The sequence below is a fragment of the Otolemur garnettii genome, unplaced genomic scaffold (genome assembly GCF_000181295.1).
Source record: "Otolemur garnettii isolate 467f Iridium unplaced genomic scaffold, OtoGar3 scaffold00048, whole genome shotgun sequence".
Lineage (NCBI taxonomy): Eukaryota > Metazoa > Chordata > Mammalia > Primates > Galagidae > Otolemur > Otolemur garnettii.
In genome coordinates this window covers 7332865-7357081 of record NW_003852443.1, presented here as the reverse complement: position 1 = coordinate 7357081, position 24217 = coordinate 7332865, and the positions used below count along the sequence as shown (strand labels likewise).

The 24217-nt window shown below is 36.4% G+C and overlaps 1 protein-coding gene across 2 annotated transcripts in view; it reads right to left on the bottom strand.

The window, feature by feature from the left end:
• The window catches only part of SESTD1 (SEC14 and spectrin domain containing 1), a 116682-nt gene that overhangs the window by 7524 nt on the left and 84941 nt on the right, over window positions 1-24217 (bottom strand). For both annotated transcript variants that reach the window (XM_023514168.1, XM_003791473.3), the window contains exons 9-13: window positions 21834-22045; window positions 12445-12567; window positions 5461-5655; window positions 4814-4928; window positions 3243-3402 (exon numbers count right to left, since the gene is read on the bottom strand). In XM_023514168.1, the coding sequence (XP_023369936.1) occupies window positions 3243-3402; window positions 4814-4928; window positions 5461-5655; window positions 12445-12567; window positions 21834-22045 (805 nt within the window). The remainder of the gene's footprint in view (window positions 1-3242; window positions 3403-4813; window positions 4929-5460; window positions 5656-12444; window positions 12568-21833; window positions 22046-24217) is intronic.

The following is a 24217-nucleotide window of genomic DNA, read 5'->3' as shown; positions in this document are numbered from 1 at the left end:
TGTAAGAATTTGATAAGTATCTATAACTATGTTACATCAAAACCTCACAATACCTGAATTATACTGAATGACAAACCCTCCTGAGGATAGCACGTACTCTGTAAAATATTGAAGCAAAGTATAAACGCAATCGCACGCTAAAACCCAGAGAAACCTCCGTTGCCAATTAGCATTAAACAAGTTTCAAAGGCACAGATGTAAAGTTTCTAATTTAGAGGATGATATTTCAAGGAATTTTTTAAAACCTAAATACTTCTCATTATATCATGAAATCTACAATAATATTTAATTCTCCATTAAAAAATACTCATCTTTTTAGGAGAAAAATGCAACTTTTTAATTTCACTGTGGTCTGCTTGGATAATATACAGATTAAATTTTTAAGGTGATTTGACTTAACTGGCTCTGGTCCACTTCCTTCCCAAGTAACTCCAGGTACTGCAGGTTGGAGGAGGGACTCCCACTGCAGTCCCAATTAAAAATAACAACGTACCCAGCAGGCACTGGGCTCTACTACAGGTAATGCCGTTACATAAAGCTTAGTAACGGTACAGAAGTAGTTATCACATGACATCTTTTAAATAAAGATGCTCTCAATAAAAAGTCATATCAATGTTAAAATGTAACTTGGTTAAAGTAATTCCATAGTGGACTGAAGGGAAGTGATGATGAGAATTATTTATAAAATGTAAAACTAAAAAGCAATGTACGACCCTTTAATGATGAAGATAATATCATATGATATGATATATAAACTGTATTCAACACACCATGTGTCAGGTACTGGATAGTGTTCTGGGGAAAAAACAAGATAGAGGTCTCTACTATCAAGATACTCCCATTTGGGGAGATAGACTTTCAAACAAACAGTGTAAGAAGTGTTACTATGGAACTATGTAAAAGGTTTCATGGAAGCAGAGAGGAGCAAGTGACTGATGCTTTCAAAATCCAAAAAGGCTTCCTCAGATAAGTATCCCTGAATCTTAAAGAATTAAGAATCCACTAAGCAGAGAATGAGCAAGTATTAGCTGTAGATTCGTGAAAGAGTATGATGTATTTTAGAAAACTAAAAACAAGTGTGTGATTTTGTGGGAAGGTTACAGAGGTTAAGGTTATGCAGGACTGGATTACAAAGAGTCTCCTGCATTATTGCACGGAGACTGGACTTCATCTGAGAAAACAGGAGGTCACTGTATGAGGCGTCACACAATCTTTGTACTTGACAAAGATTATTCTTGTATACAACAGCTGGAGAGCAGCAAGGCCAGAGGCAGATAAAAGGAAGAGCCTCAACAAAGAAACGTTTGAGATTCAGAGAGCAGAATGTGAACATTTGATTGGGCTGTAAGGGATAAGCAAGGTGAAGTATTTTAGCATAAATCCCAAGCTTGGTAGCTGATAGTAACTTTAACAAAGATAGGAAATTAAAAGAGAAGAGCAAGAAACAATTCCAGTCTGGATATACCAGGTAAGCCGTACTGGGGCATCCAGCAGGAAATACTCAAGAGGCAATTGGAATTAGGGGTTTGGAGTGCAGGAGCAGCGTCATGGTAAAAGCCACAACTACTAAACCATGACCACACTAAAGGAGGTCGTTAAAGTTGTGACACTGAGCAGGGAGGACATAAAAAGAAGAGAAGTAAGACTCAGAACAAACTCAGGAAGCAGTGACTTTAGCTAGGGGCCAGGAGATCAGTGAAGACAACCAAGAAAAAGCAGAGTGCCAGGAGAAGGATCATGAGGGTGTTTTCAAGGAAGGCAAGGCTGTCTGGGAGCCAGAAAGAAAATGTCGGTCATGTCCAACAATAATCTAAGTGAAACAAGTCAGGACTGAAAGTATTTCCTGGATTTTGAGTAAGATCCAGTATTTATTACATATGGCAATTGCAAAGTTACTGGTTAATACCAGTAAGAGCAAATGGAGTGAAATAGTGAGGGCAAAGTCAGGCTGAAGAGGGTTCAAAAGTAAATTGGAGGCTCGGTACCCACAGCTAAGTGGTTAGGGCGCCGGCCACATACTGCAGGGCTGGCGGGTATGAACCTAGCCTGGGCCTGCTAAACAACAATGACAACAACAACAACAACAACAACAACAACAACAACAAAATAGCTGGGCCTTGTGCTGGGTACCTGTAGCACTAGCTACTTGGGAGGCTGAGGCAAGAGAACTGCTTAAGCCCAAGAGTTTGAGGTTGCTGTGAGCTGTGATGCCGTGGCAATCTACCAAGGGTAACATAGTGAGACTCAAAAAAAAGTAAATTGGAGGAGGAGGTGGGGAAGTAGTATGAATACAGGGTAAACCTTCTTATGAATTAGTTGTAGGGAAGAAAAAGTCTAACAGTAGAAGACAAAGAGTTTAAGAGGAAAGTACATGAATGTGAATGAATTTTTTTAAAGAGGAGAGATATAAGCATTTAAGAGAAAGGCAAGGATCAAAGTAGAGAATGGGAGGTGATGAAGTGAAGAGATAGGAGGGTGACCAGAATCACTGGAATCAGGGAAACACTGGCTTTGATAAGAGGCAGAGTGCTCTCATCCTCTACGGAGAAAAGGGACTTCTGCCTCTGACCATTTTCTTTTGTGATACCGGGGCGGGGGGAGATTTCTGTGAAGTTTTGCTGATGCTTTTAACATTTCTAAGTACGCAAATTTTCATATAACCATGCTGGATTGTGTATACATACATAATTTTAATCCTCTACTTTCTAAACACTTCCCAGTTGCTGTGGTGAATTGAATTTTCAAAGAATATTTTAAATTTGTAGTTCTATATCAAATGAAATTAAACATCATTGGTCCACTGTCTAATCCTTCTACAGCAAATAAGAGAAAAATGGAAGTGTGACACTATATAGAAATTCAGATGAAGAAATAGATCAGTGTGGATGATGCATAGAAGAACAACTCTCAAATTAATGAAGATGGAAAATCAAAATTCTCCAGAAAGATATTCTTAAAGTAGAGCAGAGACAAAGGCTACCACATGGGGATGGAATGTGAAGTACCTGAGTATAACTGAGATTTTTACTACCAAGTGAAAGGGGAAAAGTACCCATCAATTGAACAAACTGTCATCTGCTAGTACAATAATAATTGTCACAGCCACCAGAAACCTACTACATGCCTATTATTTAACAGGTAAGAACTTTTAGTTTGTACATAAAATATAAATTATGTAGCTTTTCATTTTAATTAATATTATGCTATCTTGGTAAAAAGTAACATTAACAGTTAAACTTTGCCTTTGTTTCCTAAGTTGCATATCTTCCATCACTCCTTGTATGTGGTCCACATTTTCTTTATTTTCAATGGTTACATCCTTTCCATAAGCCCAGGATGCCTGATTGGAGATCTGATCCAGGAGACCTTGACCTTTTTCACGCAAACCTTGCAATCCCACATCTACAACAAAAGTTATTAGGTTAATCCCTTAAACAACTAAGGTGCTTTCCCTGCCCCAAATAAATCATTTCAGTAGATATTGTTCTTGAATCCCAAATATAACAGCTTTGTACATTAAACTATCTTGGGATGAAGCCCTACACACGTTTCAAACAGTAAAACCCTTTTGAATGTGGCTTGAACTAGAGCTCTCCCTTGTGTCAAAGTCTCCTTAAAAGGAGTTTTCAAAAGACAAATTTCTGTAAATAAAAATTACTGTAAAAAAATCCTGAAAGCTGAAAGAGAAAGTGTAAGCATTTCTATTTTTCTATTTTTTCCCCTTTCTGCTTTCATGTGGTCTAACTCTTAGGAGAATGAGGCAAATATTTTGTTTAAAAACATATACACTTTATAAGATTTTAAAGTACTCAAGTAATGCCTCATCAGTGTAAAAGGACGCTGAACATTATGAGTAAAGGTACAGTCCAGCTTATACACCATGGGAAATGACATTTAAGATTTGTTTATAAAACTCCAAATTAGGTATGTTTATAGGAATTCTCTTTTTCAAGGGAAAGTATGACTCAAGAAAACTCCTGACATTTTAAAATAAATTTCATTTGGCATATTAAATACTAAATATTCATTATGCATATTATCTGTTAAACTAACAAAAGCTGCAACCAAGTGCAAGGTCAACACAAACAGAATTTTTCAAAAGGATTCTATTTCCAATAGTTAATTATTCTGGCATAATCATGTGTCACTACTTTTTATAAGTCTTCAGCTTCTGCTACGTTCCTGTTTTCTCCCCTCCTTATTATGACCCCCACTTCTTTCCATTTTCATCTTCCGACTTAAGGAAGTTCACTCATTATATTTCCTACTGTAGAGAAATTTTAAAGACCTTGATGCCAAATGATAGAACTAGCTTAAAATAACTGGACCCTTCTTCCCTTGGAGAATATATATAATCTGGCAAATATTCCTAGTTTGAAGAAACAAATGCACAGAACCAAACTATTATTTTTTTCACAAGGTTAGGATATAGCAACAACAAAAATCATTGCATCAAACACAGTTTGGGGCATACAGGGTTCACCACAGAACACTTCACAGCTAATTACAGTTTACGCATGCATTACAAATAACTGTGCATAGTAAATGCAAGACACAGCACCTGTAGATATAGCTGGGTAAACAAGGAGGGCAAAGGCCCAGCGAAGGGAGGAGTGACCAACCAGCAGTGAAAACATTTTCAGCATAAATATACCCCCTCGAGGGAATAAAACCTTCTTTATATTACTTTTTCCTATATTTCCTGCAACAATTAGTTCAATATAAGTTGACTTAATCGTCTAACATAGTAATGACATTTTACAAAAAAAAAAAAAAACCCTTTTATGTTTCAGCATTTTTAAAATCTGCTTACCAACACTTTTCAGCTTCTCTTCAAGCAGTTTTAAAGTTTGCTGAATCGATGCTCCATCAGCTGGTGCTACATCTACGCACAACATCCCTAATAAGCCATCCAACTGCTGAGACAACTAAAGCAGAGGGACACCAAAGAGATAACCCTGATGTAATCAGCATCTAAAGTGTTTAATGATTAATGAGGTTTATATCTAATGAGGTTATCACAGTTACACTTGAAAAGACTAGGCTGTTAAAAGACGAGGACGAATAATTAGGATACATGTTATCTGGAAGACATAACACACAGATGCATGCACCAGGGAGACAGAGAAGTAGAGGGTCAGCAGAATACGAAGTATCATTGATGCTTCCATTCCCATCTATGTTATAAAGCTTAATCACTGAGAAGCAGTCTAAATGAAAGATATCTACTAGTTTGGAACACTCTAGTTAGACAGTAAAAGGTTTAACTGCATGCAGACAGACTTAAAAGTAAAATTTTGTTTAAAAAAAATCAAAGATTTTTATCTCATTACCCCCACCAGCAAATTATTTTATTGTTCCAGAAAAATAATTAGGAGGCATGCAAACCTGCAAAAATTATGTGTAGATAAGTATTCAGATAATTCGAAGAAAAGAAGAGCAATCAGAGTAGACACTTACATCTTGAGCAACACCATGAAATTCAAGAGCTGCTTGTAAGAGATTTTGCCTAAATTCCAGCTGACTGGCCTGTCGGTAACAAACATCACTAAGCTGTTGCTGCAGCGACTTGAGTTCCACAAGATCTTCCTCATCCCCAGCATTCAAGAGGGCTGCAATTTGCTGATTAAGCTCCACATATACTGCAAACCATTCCTGTAATCAAAGCGGTGCAAAGTAAATTAGGAATCAAATTATTTCCTGGGGGACATTACATTTTACAATTTCTCCAGATAAATAATTAACATATATCCAAAAATTTTAAGGTAATAATTACTTAAATTGAGGATGAAAGTCCTCAATCCCCAAATCCTTCCACTGTGATCCCTAGACCTCACAGCCTACCAATAGCAAAATCCCCTATAACCTCATCCTGGCCTCTAAATGCTCCTTTTTCTTTATTGCTCTGAGTGAAATTTGTCCACCCTCAGAGAAACAGACCTGCAGCCCTATCAGCTGATGATGGGTTTTGTTTCCTTGCCTGACACAGTATGAGCTGAAGGGTGGGTTTAATGGTCACCTCATTACTCGTTACTGCTTCCAGACCACTTTCTTACCTGCTCCTCTCAAATACAATATCTCCTTTGAAGTGCACACTGTGGGATCACGTTGATCAGCTTTTCCTGTTGCACCCCAGAGGGGTTCGTCAAAGGTCACTGCCTTCCTCTGAGCTCCAGCCCTGGTACAGGCTCCTCCACCAATACCCTGGAATTCCAGTTCCTTGGCTCCTTCCTTCACTTCAACCATTTTGTCCTCATTTGACCTCAGCAACCTCCTCCATAGACAATAAAAACTTGTTGTCATAAACTACTATAGAGCTCCCAAAATCTCAGTTTCATGAATCCCATTCTCTGACCACCAGGGCCTGACTCCTCCACTCACCTCTGTGAATATGCTCATACCCAGAACCATGGAGTCCACCACTCTACTGACCTCAGCATGCTTTACTGTCCAGCACGTGAGAGCCCATGTCCTCACTTCCAGCCTGGGTCAAAGTCTGTAAGCACCTCCTACCACACAACCTATGCCTGTTCCCTGCTTGCCTGCCTTCCATCAGATTTACCTGCCCAAACCTCAAACCTGGTTTCTCTGCCTATACCTATACCAGAGAGCAGAACATGGCTAGATAAAATCAACCATCTGGATGAGTCTCTTTTTAAATCTGTAACTAAATAAACTCAAATGGGTCTTTGGTAATCCTTTTATTTCTCTGGTTAAAATTCACTTTCCCACGGGATTATTATTATTTTTTTATTCCTTAAATCTCCAACTTAATATTCATCTCTTCACTCTCAGCTAAAGATCTTATTTCTTTTTTTCTCTCCTTCCTTCTTCCCCCCCCCTCCTTTCTTCCCTCCTTCCCTCCCTCCCTCCTTCCTTCCTTTTCTTCTTCTTTCTTTTTTTTTGGAGACAGAGTCTCATTATGCCACCTTCAGTAGAGTGCTATGGCATCATAGTTCACAGCAACCTCAAACTCTTGGGCTTAAGCGGTTCTCTTGCCTCAGCCTCCCAAATAGATGGGACTAGAGGTAACTGCTACAACGCCTGGCTAATCAGATCTTATTTCTTGATTCATTGGGAAGCAATCAGATGAGAACTCTCTTGCTTTCCCACCAATAAATGTATGAACACCCCTTCTTCTGTACCCCTATGCTCTGTCCTCACTAGGTAATAATGGGTGACCTGTCCCTATTTTTAAGGCCAGCCTCTCTGCTTGTATATTATATCTTATCTTCTGTTCCTCACACAAAGCTCTGCTCTTCTAATTATCTTCTCTCTCTCCCATCAATTTTTCTTTTTCAACTGGATCATTCCTACCAGCACATAAGAAGCTATAACATATTAAACAATAAAATATACACTTAATATGTGTACATTTACTATGTTGAAGTTAAACCTTAATTTAAAAAAAAAAAAACCTCTTTTATAGGAATTCTCGGTACTCATTCTTTGCTTTTCATTCTCTTTTTAATCTATTTTAATTAGGATTTTGTCCTTCCTCCACTGTGAAACAAGTTTTTTCAAGTTCACCTACAAGTTCACTTTGCCAAATCCAGTGGTCAGGTTTCAGTCTCTATCTCATTGGACCTCAGCTGCATTTAGCATCAGTGAGCACTTGCTCCTCTTTGAAATGCCCTTTTCACTTGTTTTCCGGGACACAAAAGCTTCTTCTAACCTTCCTCTTCTTGCCCTTTACATGTACATTGACCCAGGGTCCTGTTTTTCAGAGGCTCTCCTTTCTTCTAAAGTGATACTCAGCTGGATATAACTTTATCCAGTCTTATGCCTTTACGTAGCAGCCACAGGCTACTAATTAATAAGTTAATTAATATCCTCAACTTCAACCCCTCTCTTGAACCCCAGATACTAATTCCCAGCTGCCTACTAGCCATCTTCACCTGGATAACTATTAGGTACATAAAATTTAATCTGTTACCTGAAATAATTGATTCTCCATTCTCCCAACCAGCTTTTCTCCCAGTCTTCCCCATCTTCACACTTGCTAAGCCAATAGCCTAATTCTCCCATGAGCAAGTCTCACTGGGTGAGCCCTGTGAGTGTCCGTCGGTTTTCTTTACTTCTACTGAGTCTATTCTATCAGCCTCCTGCCTTCCACTGTCACTGCTTGTCCTCATCCCCTATTCTCCACACATCAGCCAGTAATTTTTGTAAACATAAAAATCCGTTCTCTGCTCAAACACCCCTCCAATGACTTCACGTAGCATTTACAATAAACTTCACGTTCCTGTTCACGGGCTAAACAGGCATCACTGGTCTTGGCTCTGACTCCTTCTCCACTTTCTCTTCTGTGGCTCTACCTTGCTCACTACACTCCGGCAACACTGACATTCTTGCTGTTCTTCAATCCTGTCCCTGCCTTGGGGTGTTTCTACTGCTGTGTCCTCTACCTGAATTGTCCTTTGCTTGGATTACTCCTTCACCTCATTCTAAGGTTTGTGATTAAATATCGTGTCCTCAGAGAGGCCTTTCTGAAAAGTCACACTTATATTGCTCTCCCCTCCCTGTCTCCCCAACTTAAATGCCAATTTCATGTGATACTATATTGTCAGAGCCCGGAGCAACATGTGACATAAAGTGTGTGCTCAATTCACATGTGTTGAATGAATGCATGAAACGTACTCGGCACTTGATTTACTGATATTTCGTTAAGTAGGCAATGGGTGGTTTTGCCCTCCAAGAAACATTTGGCAAGGTCTGAGACATTTTTGGTCATCATAACTGGGGAGAAATGCCACTGCATCTAGTAAATAGAGGCCAGTGATGCTGCCAAAGGCACAGAACAGTTCCGATAACAAAGGCTTCTCCAGCCCAGAATGGCAATAGTGCTGAGGTTGAAAAATCCTGCTTTGTTCAATGATGGCTGCCTTGCTTATTTTATTGGTTATTGGATAGATTTAATTAGATAAATATATATAAAATACTTTTAAATCTATATAGTTAGCATAATCGTTAATGGACTTTTGAAGTAGAAAATATTACCTGAAAAAAATTATCACTGTCATGTTCTGAAACAGAAAAGGATTTCACTGTCTTACTTATAGTACTTATGACTTGTTAATGCTCTAAATAAATAGATCCAAATTTCTGAAGAATTAACAGCAATGATTCTAAGAAAAGTAGTAAACTAAAGAATTAAAGCCCTAGGATAGCATTTCTCAGGGAAAATTACCCACACCAGACCATCTGGGGTACTTATTAAAAATGCCTAAGTTAGGGCGGCACCTGTGGCTCAGTGGATAGGGTGCTGGTCCCATATACAAGGGTGGTGGGTTCCAACCCAGCCCCGGCCAAACTGCAACAACAAAGAAATAGCCAAGCACTGTTGTGGGTGCCTGTAGTCCCAGCTACTCGGGAGGCTGAGGCAAGAAACTCGCCTAAGCCCAAGAGCTGGAGGTTGCTGTGAGATGTGATGCCATAGCACTCTATAGAGGGCGACAAAGTGAGCCACTGTCTTAAGATAAAAAAAAAAAAAAATGCCTAAGCTCCACCTCTGAGCTACTAAATCAAAGTCTCCGAGGGTGAGGCCCTGAAATATGCATTTTAATAAGCACCTCCGATGACTCTTGAGCCACTAAGAACCACCACTGAGAGCTGCTTTCTTTCCTGGTTTGAATTCGTAAAATAAAAGATCTAACAACCTAACCAGGTATGTCACTATAATGTAAGGACTAGTCTATCTCAAGAAATTAACACGTGAAACTAGAGACATTGATATTACTGATTGAGGGTGCTGCAAATAATTAATTCGTCACCCTGGGGTGTCAGGGGAAAATCTTGCTTACACATCTGTATATATTTAAAACTCATCAAAATGTCTCTTCCTAGAGAGTAGAACGTAGAATGTACACAAAATCTTAGGTGAACAGGCTGTATTCAATTCATTCCTGGCCATCCTCTGGTCTATCTCTCACATATCTTATGTATATTTAACTATGTAGAAAATGATTATTTTATAGCAAAATAAAACAACACCACCAAGATTTGGGATTTGGATTAAGATGGTCAGCAATGAGTCTGAAGGTTCACATTTAGGGACAGAGCAATGAGGACTGACACCGTAATCACATATAAATTTGTGGTGATACACAGTTGGTGAAATGATGAGTATTTGTGCTTCATACCATGAGACAGAAATCTCTATTTAGGAGGAGATACTGCCAACTCACTCGGGCAGTCAACCCAATTGATTATACTTAGAATAGATATCAGGGAGAAATGGGTGTTGACTTGTCATGTAGACCACTGTTGTTCTGCTGCTTACTCAAGGCACAATACACCAGCGGGCGGTCACTCTGGAGACCAGAAGTGGGATGGCGGGATACTGACAGTTTTGGCTGCATATTCCTATCACGTGTTTTTCCTACCATACACTTCCCTCCACCAAAAAGATAAAATCAGACTTATCGCTGAGAAAAAATACCTTTAAATTACTTGTCAGCTACTACATTCATTTCCATGTAGCTTAATATTTTTTCTGCTGTGTTGTATTTAAAAGCCAAATACATTTGTAATCCTTGACAAAAATTATATATTAGTAGACTTTTCATCTTTCTCTGTATTTGTAGTTGATATCCTAAGAAATTTGGGGTTTATAGCTTTATATCTACATTATGCTTTTATGTAGAACCTAAAATTTAACACTTGACATTGTGTTTTAATACAAAATGGTATGTTAGGAATCTTCCCAAATCCAACCCTTAATTAGCTGTCAATACTAGAAATTTGTCATTATAATTTCCAATGGAACGATTTTAATAAATTCTTTAAACTATTGACTTTTATTTATGAAGAGAAGAGAAAGGTTTAGATGAAATATTAGAATATCTTATATACCATTAGCTATTACATTCATTCAGCAGCAAACCAACCTATCCTCAAGGTGACAATGTAGTGCCATCTATTGGCTGAAATAAGTACAATCATCTTTTTAAACTTTTTAGGGTGAATTTCTACCATATTCAAGAGTAGAAAGATTAGTGAATAATGAACCCCTATAAATCATCCAGTTTCAATAATTATAAACTCCTGGTCAATCCTGTTTCATCTATACTGTCCCTCCTTCTCAATTTTGAAACCAATCCCAAATACCACATAGGATTTAAAGAAATGAAGTCCATGAGCAGCCATCGTGATTCCTTTCTTTGGGGAGATGTCTATGAACGCAGATGTCAACAGACACGTACACACGCCTCAAGCATTAAGAGTGTAAGAGTGAAAAATAAAAGCTCTATCTTAAGCATGTCCCTGGATCCCACCAATAAGAAGAGATCTGTGTTTCAACCATAGTCCAGCTACTCAGTGATCAAAAAATGTAGTGTCGCAGTTTCTTCATCTCTAGAATAAAGTGGTGGGTTAGAATAATCTATAAGGTCCTTTTCAATTAAAAAATTCTGTATACTGATTCCATGTTATAGTATGCCTAAGCATATGGGCCACCCATACTCAATGTTTCCTTAAGTTCATTTTAAAAACCTTGGAAATATATTAAAAACACAAAACAACAAAACACAGGAATCACTATTATATACCACCTGTAATTTCATCCATACTATTATGTAAAATGTACTTTTCAATTCCTTTGTGTATTTTATACATATAAATAGCACAGTATGTATATAATCCAATTTCTAATTATAATAATTTCTCTTAGCATCTTTTAAAAGTAACAAAATATAAATATCGTCTTTAGGATCCTTATGTGTCATGCACCCTACTAGTAGAACTTTTGGGATATTTTAACAACTAAATCCTCTTATATGTGAAGTCTATAATGTTCTTATGCAAATACTGTTTTTAGGAATTGAACAGAGGAACAAATTTTACTATATTATATGATATGATATGATACTACTATGACATGCTCCAGAACAATCCACCAGGTTCAAATTAATCATAGTCTACATTAAAAAAGCATTATTTAAAAAATACCATGAGAATCAAAAGATTATATCCTCAGAAACAGTTGTTGTAAGTTAAGTATAAATTATTGAATATGGATTTTTCAGCATAAAAGAACTTAGTATGTTGGAACCCGTGAAATACAGAAAATACACACATTTTCAATTATCAGATTTCATGTCTTTTCTAAGTAGTAATTATAAAAAGGATAAGAACTATATATGTACCATCTTTAGATAACTACAAATCTTATTATACCAATTTTTTCTCTCACTGTAGCTTTAAAATTTCATACATATTATGCTTCTATAAAAATATAATTAAACTGTATTGGAGATTATAACTAATCTCCTAATGAATACTTACTAAGTGGTCACATGTACTTTATGAGCCCTAAGCATTTAACATACTGTACTTGATGCCCTTATACCAAGATTCATAGTAACTTGTAACTTAGCACCACATATGCTACTAAGTCTGCATGTCATAAGAGCACTGTAACTTGCAAAGGAAAATGCCTCTCACACTGTGTTGGCTCTCAATCTCTTCATGCTTCTGCTGTAGGGCCTGGGAAGCCCTAATGGAGTCACCAATCCCCCACTGGGCTCTTAGTTGTTCTGATCCAGGCCCTTCAAGCCAGTTCACAACCTATAAATGAAAGTTGAGATAAATTTTTTAAATAATCAAAAGCTTTCCAAACTTGCATTCTAATGGCTTTTTCCCTCTAAACGTTCAAGTCTTTAAATTCAATTGCATAGGCAGTGGATGTTTGTTTTGGAATGACACAGCTATAATGGGACAGCGTTTCCATAACCTTAATTTGGAAAAATGTACACTATAGCACCTTCGGCTTCCAACTGTCTGATCATCTGGCAGGCTAAAAGAAATCTGGAAAGCTTCTATAAAAGAAGATCAAAGTAAACGTATGATGATATGAGAATCAGAGAACTATAGGATTTAGAGTTGGAAGAAATATCAGAAACGACATCAAAGTTCTTACCTACTAATTAGAAAAACTTGAGTTTCAGAGAGATTCAGTGACTTGTCCAAGGTAACATAATCAATTGTTAAAAAACTAGAACTAAACGCCATGTGCCCCGATTCTTTCCAAAGCACTAATAAAACTGAGTTCATGAATTAACTAATATAAAGTTAGTCAATTCACTAGTATAAAGTTAAAATACTACTTTCCCACTTTGAAAAGAAAATTTAAAACTATAGAATTATACTACTATAATACCCTCTAGATCAACTAAACATTCAAACCTACTGAGGTTACTCTAGCAATAGTCTACTCAGAAGGACACAGGGAGGGGCCTGCAGTTTGCCAGTATGACAGCATCATGAGTTCCTCTTCTGTCAAGTCCCTGAAGCAAGGGTAAGGAGAGCAAACCTGAATGGGCAAGTGTAGGAGACGCTCTGGCATTAATACTTCAAGTCTACACTCCCCCGCCAAAAAAAATTAATAGTCCCAAGAGCCGTGTACATTAAGAGTCATTAGACTCAAGAACACCCCAAATTATGCCTTCTACCAAATATTAATCATTCTCCCAGTCTGGATCTGGAATAATATTTACTATAAGCAATATTGGCCTAGTAACATAGCTGACATTCTGATTTTTATCAAGTCTTCAGGGAAATAGAGCTAGATAGTTAAGCAAAGATCAAATTGTCATGTAGAAGAGGATTTTTTAGACTCTCCACCACAATCATATATACTCAGAAATCACATACACACTGTTAAATAATTTTAACAGGAAAAATAATATTATCAAGCTTTATCTGTTGCTAAATTAGAAGGAGGAACTTGAGAACAGAATGGTTATGCCCTAAATCAAAGCTTAGGATAGCTCCGAAGAAGTGGCTGAGGATATCTCTGCAGCATGTATTAGAAACCCAGTGGATAGGCTTCCCTCGAACTTTTCCCTTGAACTTGATAACACAACCGCACATTTCTGTTATTACCAGGTTAAAATATATTAATTTTAAAATCTAACAGTTTACATATCCTATTTTTTATAATCATGTAACAGTACTACATCATAAGGAAAAATCATGTATACAGTTGGCCCTATGTATCCACAGATTCCACATTTTCAGATTCAACCAACAGATCAAAAGTATTTGGAAATAAAGCCCAATAAAAATAACAATACAACAAAAAACACTCCAACATAGTATATAAAATATTTACGTAGCATTTACATTGCATTAGATATCGTAAGTAACCTAGAGATGATTTAAAGTATAGGGGAGGCTATGTACAGATTACAGGCAAATACTATGCCATTTTATGTGAGTGACTTAGCATCCTCAGATTTTGGTATCTGCAGAGGGTCCTGGACCCAATTCCCTGTAGATTCCACAGGACAAATTATTGTGTTTCTTTCCATTAATACTTCACATGCATAAGAGTTTTCATATGCTACTCTAGCTTTAGGTGCTATAGCCAATGCTCATAGAATATAAGTAATTTCTATCCTGTTTTTAACCTACCATTAAACTGTAATACTATAAGGATTTTCCATGTGGCTAAAGTTATTATAATTTTCAATGGTCTTACAACCCTTTTTTAGGAAGCATAACCCACCCCACCCCACCCCCTCGCCGTGGGCCTGCTTCCCTCTCTCTCATATGTCCAACCAACCAACCAATCAATCTACCCTTCTTAAGAGTTAAGTAATACACCACCTCAAATAACTATGATACCTGCTTTCAAGACATTTTCTATTGTTGGGCATGTAGAATGCTTCCAATTTCCATCAATTCTAAGTAATTCTATGATGAATATACATACAGCAGTTACACATAGCATTTTTCTCTAATTCTGCTTCATCTTCCAGGAAAGGTTTCCAGTAGAGATCTTCTTAGATCCAAGATGCTATAACTCTAATGGCTGTCAGTACACTTTATAAACTTGTTTTCTAAAGCCCATGTTTCTATCTAAACACCCAGGTTTTAACTACATAATAACCTCTCCAAAGTACACAAACTGACTGCTGTTTTTTTAAATACTTCTGCCAATTGAAAAAAACAGAAATCTTTCACATATTTTTAAAATATTAATGAGTTTGAATATATTGCAAATTTTCACTTATTCAAGGCATATGACCTTTCATAATTTATTTCTTAATGTTCGCTGCCACTTATGTTTTAGAGTCTTAAGCAATAATATGTTAACTTCCAACTGCTACCTCTCTCTATAAGGTTTAATACCAGAGAGAAAAACTTAGAAACAAAAAAGTCAAAGTATTATTGCTGAGTCAATGGAATAGCTTTAAGTGCTTTAGTTTACTTCTGGCTAACCTCTGTTTTCATAGTGCTAAGTTCATTTGGAAATTCTATTGCTGGGTGTTCTTTAGAATGCAATGGTTTGTTCCTCAGTATCTCATTTGTTTCTGCTTTAATCTTTTGTTTGAGTGATCTTTGGAAGGGCAGGGAACCAGGAATCGGTTTCTCCCTGTCAGCGTGTGGGAGGTATCACTCTTTCACAAAAGAGACCCACTAAGCAGTGCTATATGGAGAACGCACCATGCAAGAGTCTGAATTCCGGCTCTGCACTTCCAGATGGAAGACTTGGGCTCCCCACATTTAAAATGGTGTTAAGGACACCTACCATGCAGAGCTGTTGTCAGGATGACACCCCTAGTACATGCAAGAAGTCTGGCACAGTCACCGACACTAATAAGAGCTTGCCTCCTTGTTTGTTTTCCCCACTTTTTCAGTAGCCTCGTTCCTTCTGTCCACTCACTCTTTATAAAGTCTCTCACGTCTGCATTTTATAATAAGAACCCTGAGTTTCTTAAGGAAGTCCAGGAACTAAATGTTGTATTCAGCACTTTACACATATGGCTATAGAAACACTGAGACAAAGTGGCTTGTAGGTACTTTACATACTTAACATAACTAATTACTTCTCTAGAAATATCTAAATTCTAAAAATAGTGGGGTAAAAGTATCTTACAATTTTTAAAATAATTAATGTTATATTGTTTTTATTTTTAGAAATTTAAAACCACACTTTCAAACATTTAGACTTTGACTTTAGAATACTCTAGAAACAAAAGGAGGTTAATAAAATCATGATAGATGGGGGAAAAATCATTAGCATGGAACTTTCACTTAAAAATAAATTTTAAATAAAGCAAAGACATCACCTTGTTACAAAAAAAAAAGTTATATAGCCAAATGTATGTATATATAGCTTTAATGCGTGCTGAAAGTAATTCTCCTTAGTATGCAGAATCAGTTAATGTAGATATAGTAAAAGTATGACTATTTCTAATAAAAATGATACAAATTGAGGTTGATGCCCCCAGTAAACAACTCTATTTAAATGCATTAATAATGGCAGTTTGCCAAACTAGGTTATAAAATGTAATTTCATTCAGGACATCTTGCTCAATCTGAATATTAACATACTGCAAAAACAGTTCTATGCTCAATCCATATCACTGTGACCCCTCAAATGGTTACATTTATATGCAAAGCATAACCTTGAAGATGTGCTCTTAAAATGTACCATGACAAATATTTACGCAGGCCAAAAATGCTTGTGACTACCACCCTTCTTCCATAGCCAGGCTTACTTCTAGAGGCTGTATGGGAGGATATCTGGAAGCATGCAAGGTCAAACCGGACAGAAGGCTATGTCAAGCACCATGGCCTGGAGAAAGCTATGCGGAACTGAGAACACAGCCTCCAGCTGTGCAGTTATGCAACTCTGAGTGTATCCTATTTGGCATCTATGATTTCTCTCTACAAAGGAAGAAAACGCCCGTGGATGACTCTAGAAATAATATCTGCAGTGCTGGCAGTAATTACTGCCATAACAAATACTGAGAATTCTGATAGCACTTTCCAGTGAAGTTGCATTGTCTCCTACCCAGAAGCATGTGAAATCTACTTTTTAGCTCTAGCAGCAGCAGCAACATGGAGAACCTTTGCATAACACATGGAGGGGTGTTATCAATTTGAACTCTGGGGAATGACTAATAACTATCATAGTTATTACTTACTATATAGTTTATCTACTAGAGCTACTGATTTTTTGAATTACGTTTCCAGTGATAAGTTAGTAAAAACAACTGGCACTTATTTAACATCAATAAAGATATTCAATTTACAATTATCTCTGTATAAGCAAAATTTTTTTTTTACGTTTTCCTCAAATTTGCAAGACTGAACACAGTATAGTTCATGCTCTATGTGACCAACTTACGTTCAATATATGCTATTATATAGTTAAATATATATTATTACATAGTTCAATGTATGTAAGAGAAATACTTCCTTAAAATGTCACCTGTGAAAAACAGAATTAATGCTCTAACCAATTTATTTATAACCCTCATAAAAATATTTGAATTGCAATGAAGTTTATTTGTTTTTTAATAATCTCATTGCCATAACCACCATCATTATAAGTATAATTGTCGTCTCCTTTCTCCAGTTTCTTCCTTATGCAACTGAGCTGGCCCATTATTTCAAAAATGCATTTGCCAATACGTAAACTCCTTTGCCCCTCTGTCTTTCTGTCACACTCATTCTTCTCATTTAGCAAAGTACACAGGATGGATGAATCCTATTGCTGTGCTTATACTTCAACACCCAGGTACAAACTATCAGATAGGGTCACCTACAAAGCCAGGAGAGTTCCACATAAATTCAAGATCAATACTACCCAAATATTCAACCACATTTCTGTGACAATCACAATGGAGTCACTAATGCTTAAAAATAAACAAACAAATAAACAAAAAGAACCCTTGACAAATAGAGTGGGAGGGGGGAGGCCATGAAGAGCGGGTCCTCATGCTTGTATGCCTGAAAACAAAAGCCTTCACAAAAGACTACAAAAACCACAACCTTGCACATAAGCCATCGCAACTGTACATGAAAACACACTTCTATAAGCACACCTGCCCAGAGACTGCCTGTCCAACCTCAGACTGGTGTTGCCCTTGTTGATCTTTGTAGCCAAGGATAATTATTTCAAACCAATTATGCAAACGTCCTCATTTCTATTCCTTCAAAAGCCTCTGTCTTCTTTTACCTCCCCAAACATGCACATGGTTTACTAAGGCACGTGCATTCCCACTGCAGTGCTCTACTCCCAAATAAATATCATTTTCTTTTAGAGAGCTTCTGTTTATTATTTAGGTTGACAGTGATAATTTCACTCTTCTATTCCCTACAAAGAAAATTTTGAATCTCCTCCACCCCATTCAAACTTCTGATCCTCTTCAACTGCCCTCCCTGGACCCACAGCAACAAGCAGGGGGCCTTTCTCTCTCATGCAAATCACACAATGATTTCTTCCACTTCCTGGTTTGCACCAGGAGGCACCTCTTGTCACAACAGAGGAGTTCTCACTTTTCCATTCTAAAGCTAATCTTTTTGAATGTGCTTTGGATTCCATTTTCTTCTACCTCATCAGGAAGTTAACAGTATTAATTATTCCTTCTCATTTGTATATTCAACTTGTCCCTCTAAACAAATACTCCCTATGGGTTTTAACTTAAGTTTCCCATATTATTTAAAAAAAACCCCAAACAATAACTTGACCCTTATTGCAGGATAAATTGTGTTCTCCACTAAAAAACATATGTGCTGAAGTTCTGGCCTCCTATAGCTCAGTATATCACCAAGTTTATTTAGAGATAGAGTCTTTAAAGAATTAAATCCCAAAATAACAGATGCTGGCATGGATACTGAGAGGAAGGAACACTTAGACATTGTAACTAATAGAACCTATATGGAGATACCTCAAAGATCTAAAAGTAGAGCTACCATTTGATCTAGCAATGAAATAGTTACCCAGTAGAAATAAAATCATTTTATCAAGAAGATGTGTGCACGCGAATGTTTACTACAGCACAATACACAAGGACATCAGTTCTTTTAATTATCATTCACACAGAGATGACAAACAATTATGTCCCAGCACAGACTTCTCTGATTTCTGGACTTGTGCTAGACCTCCATTCTACATCTTTTCTTAAATGTCACAAAAATCACCTCAAATTTAATACATGTGCAACCAAACTCACGATTCTCCACACACATTTCCATCCACACTCAAACCCAAATATCATCCAGTCTTCTGTAAGTGGGCAGCATCATCCGACGAGCCAAGATACTAATCCTTGCAAGTCACTACATGATGCATCCCCATGCCATCTTGCTTGTCCCAACCCTACTTCGATCCTTCCCCTTTTCAGCTCTCGGCACAGTTGTGATTTCACAACTCTATTTCATAATGTAATTAAGCACCATCAAGGTGATAACCTTGTCTATTTTTATTTACCAATACATCCCTAAGCCTAACACAATATCACACTATTATAGACATTCATTTTGAATGAGTGAACTGATATAATAAATTATTAATAAAGGACTCATTACATTCCTGGCACTAAACATTTTATAAAAATTCTCTTCTTTAATCCCTGTAATAGTCCAGTTAAATATGTACATATGTTTTATTATTGTTGCTGTTGTCACTGTAAAGGGGAGAAGAGGGTGGACTTAGATTATTACCTAGGCTCAGAAGCTAAATTTTGTACCACTAGGTTATTCCATGTTTGTGGTTTCCTAAAATAGTCTCAAGCTAACTGGCTAAAACTTGTCTGGGTTTAGTATTAACTGTCTTTAACTTATACAGGAAATGTTACACATAGTGTATGCTCAGAAATTTCTACTTTATATGCGGTTATCATGGAATAAAGACTAAATCCTTGTGCACAGAATTTGACATGATCCAACTCCTTTCTTCAAGTCTTTTTTCTCATAACATCCTGGTGCTCTAGTTCAAACGTCATGGACTGCAGGCCAGTTCTGACTGTTTTATAAATAAAGTTTTATTGAAGAACAGCGATGTACATGTCTGCTCTTGATTATAATAGGAGAGTTAAATAGCCATTGCTGCAACAAAGACTATATTGGTCCACAAGGTCTAAATATTTAGCCTTTTATAGAAAAGATTTGCCGGCAACTGACCTTTAAAGTAAAGTCTATTTCAGGAGAAATGAATGTAATAAGTATATTGCTTGATGGCTGGGTTATTTCTGAACACTAGCCTTTCAAAAAAGGTCTAACTATTTGTGTTCTTTACAAATTGAAGATACTCTTGCAATTGTTTTCCCTGTTTAAATTAAGGAAAACAGGAAGACAGGGAAAGAAAGAGAGAAACAGAAAAAAGGAAGAGGACAGATGAAGCAAGGCTCTGGCAGGTAAAGCACAGGGTCTGTGGTCACACAGCTACGAAGTGGAGGAGCTAGGATTGGGATCCTGCTCTCTGATTATGCTCTGTGACTCTTACAGGCCACGAACTGCCCACTGTGCCCTTTGCTTCCCTCAACACACCGTGGCATTTCATGCTGCTAGTATTTAATCACACTATTCTTTATACTCCAGTCCCTTAAAAGTCTATCACTGCATGGTGAAGTCTTATTCTTGGAGCACAATCTCAAGGGCTACTCCGCAGATTACCTGCAGCCATAGAAATACCTCCTCTAACTGCCTGGAGCACCGCAGGCCTGTCTTTGTGACACTTAACACAATCTTTCCTTAAACTATATCGACAGGAAAAGCCAAGTCTACCTTTATATCCTGTAAAAGCCTAACACAATTCTTTCCATGTAATAAAAATGCTTAATAAATTTTAATCTGGTGAATGAATAAATCCAGATAAAGACTTATTATTTATTAAAGATTTATTTTCTTCACTATACAACAGATAAAAATCCAGAGTATAATCTAAATAACACAAATATCTTCCTTTACTATTGATTTTTGGTATTTTAGCCTACTTTTCTTATAAAAGTCAATTTCTTTTTTTTTTTTTTAAACAGAGTCTCACTTTGTTGCCCTTACTTTGTCGCCCTCGGTAGAGTGCCATGGCATTATTATAGCTCACAGCAACCTCGAGCTCTTGGGCCCAAGGATACTCCTGCCTCAGTTTTTCTGTTGTTAGTAGAGACAGAGTCTTTCTCATGCTCAGACTGGTCTACTGAGCTCAAGCAATCTAATACCATGTCTTCCAAAGTGCTAGGATTACAGGCATGAGCCACTGTGCCTGGCCCAAAATAATATATATATATTTTTTGAGACAGTTTCATTTTGTTGCCCTCAGTAGAGTGCTGCAGGATCATAGCTCGCAGCAACCGCAAACTCTTGGGCTTAAGTGATCCTCTTGCTTCAGCCTCTCAAGTAGCTGGGACTATAGGCACCTACCACAATGCTCAGCTATTCTTCGCTCTGGCTCAGGGCTGGTCTCGAACTCAGGAAGTCAGGCATTCTACCTGCCTCAGCCTCCCAGAATGCTAGGATTATAGGCATGAGCCACTGCACCTGGCCCAAAAATCATTTTTAAAAGAAACTAAAAATTCATAAGAAATACATTTAATATTTTCTATCAATACCATAAAAAATAAGTCAAATATTAGAATTACTTGCATTTATGTACTTTGTTAGAATAAAAACACTTCATAATGTCCAAATTTAAAAAAAACCTACTAAGCTACTGAAAATTAAGAATAAATCACATTTCAATAATCAAATGTTCATTTATTGAAAGAATACATGGAGACCACTAATGGTGTGTCCCAAAACTAGTTATTTCTGAAGTTCATCCTGTCAGAGTGAGCTGAGTGCCCAAAGTCATCACTGTGAGAAATAATTTTGATGCAAATGCTATTTGTAAAAAGATAAATAATTAAAAACAGTTTCAGACTCCAGTTTGATGTGCCTCAGGTTCTTTGTATAGTTTAGATAAACTCAGTAAAAAGTTTGTCAGAAGTCAGTTAAATACATATATGAAATTAAGCAAAGAGTTACACAGAAGAAATTCTCAGGAAAAAAAATGTAGAAGTAAAAAGAGTTAAGTGCCTTCAAATCAGATAGAGACCTACCTGCATCACCTTCTGCTGAATCTCTTCTAACTGTGTGCGCTTACTGCGTTGCCTACACACCTCCTGGTAGCGGGTATATTGCTCTCGGAGCGAGTCTAGTAACTTCATAACCTGTGGCTGAGCAAGTAGTTCATCATCCATAGGAGACCACGAGACCCCGCCATCCGAGCCATTAAACCGCCGCTGCTGTAATTCGGATAACAATTCATGCCCTTTACCAATAAAAGATATTTGTAATTAATAACTATAAGAAATAAAAGTTTTACTACTTGATCTTTATAATTTTAGTTCTTTGTTTTTAAAACCATCTACCTACCAGGCTACAAGTACTGATGCGCAATTTAAAAATTTATGTATCACCAAAAAAAAAATTATGTATCACAATAAAGAGAAAAATTGTACATATAAACTATACAAATCAGATGGCATAGTGAAATGCTCCATCCTATGCCATAAATACACAGGGTGGACATAAAGTTGGTGTGTAATTTAAAATAGTGTGCAATTTAAAATTGCACACGAACTTCATGAACACCCTGTAAGTATCATATATATGGTATAAATATACAGCTATACTATATATTCAGCATATACTGTATATATATGGTGTATATATTTTTCCTGCTTATCTGTCATATTCTGGCTATTGTGGATTCATTACCCAGGATATTGCGCCATGCAATCTTATTTCGCTGTATAGCAAGATTACCCTCTAGGATTTCTGTCTGATGGCACTAATCTAAGCCATATGTTGTAAATTTTCAGTATTAATCCATATTCTCAGTCACAGCACTTATTAAAAAAGTTGTAAGAAATGTACAATTAATGGGAGCATTTTTATTAATGGTACAAGGTAATATTTAAATAATCTCTATTTATAAGAATCTCCACAACATATTAACTATGAATCATAATGGGCCATATTACTGTTAGAACTGCACTGAATGGGATTCAATTACAGCAAACTTATGTAGGAAATACACTCATACATGAGTTAAAATTGTAGAAAGTGTAATATCTAAAGCTGTAGGAATTAATATATCTAAAGCTATAGGAATTAAACAATTTTAAAAGTAATTAAAGTTGTTTCTCCAAGATAAAACTATTCTGATTAAAATTTAGGTACTAACACAATATACAGATATTTGAATCTCCTTTACTTTTATTTAGAAAAATATCCTAAATTTAAATGACTTTCAATAAAAATAGAACTATTATGTTTTAGAAGTATTCCCAATTTCTAAAAAAAATCCACCAGTATTCTTTCTAAATCTCTGTTTTATACCCTCTTTGAATCCCTACATTAAGAGTTAATAGCATATAAAATAGGACCTAGTAACATACAAAGTTAATTTTAAAATACAAACTTTAAAACCTTCTTAATTCAATGGCTTAAAGTAAGAAGCTTTCAAAATGTTAATAAATACATACATGGAAGTAAGTTTTAAATCTAAAGCAGTATTTTGGCTAAGTCTACCGTACCTTTTAAACATAATAATTCAGACAGTACAAGTATTTCTTTGTTCTCTAAGGAAATAAGATGTATATTATACTGGAAAAACATGCCTGAATCACTACAATAAAGATATTCTGAATTTATTTCTTTACTCTTCATTACATTTTATAATTGGAAAAACACCAGTTTTAAAGATTTGTGCAAAGTCTTTTTCTATATATTCATAAAAGCCATTAATATCAGAATACTTTTTTCTACTTTGACAGTTATTGCTGTTAACATTTTCCTTGTGGATATCATTTCTATTTGAAAAGTGGCACATTATCATGTCTTCAAAGAACATGCTTTGGAACCAGACTGCCTGGATTCAAGTCCCAACTCAGGTATTTACTAGCTATATGGCTCATGAAAGTTACTTTTCATTTTTATGCATTAGTTTTCCCATCTTAAAATTGGGATGATAATATTCCTTACACAACACTGTGGTGGAAAATGACTAAACATATGCAAAGTATTTAGAACAGGGCCTGGTACACAGCAGCATTAGAATTATGAGCTATTAGAAAAAATTGATTAGAAATAAAATCAAGGTATTTCCATTGGAAACAATTTCAATTTGTTCCCCTAGAGTTTGTGAGAGTTATAGATATTTGGGCTGGAACATACACATCAGGCAGCTCTGAGCACTCGCTCTGTACAAGGGCATTGCAAGGTGTTGAATGTTTCTACATGGATAACTATAGGACAATTTAGCTAATGGGTCTGGACTTAGACTTATTTTGAGTTATAGTGATAGAGCCTAATAGTTTGATAGCTTAATCTTGAACAAATTATTTTACACGTTTATGCTTTGGCTTCCTCAAGTACAAAATAAAGAAAATAAAGGGTGGTTAGAAGAATGAAATATGAAAATACATAAAAATGCAAT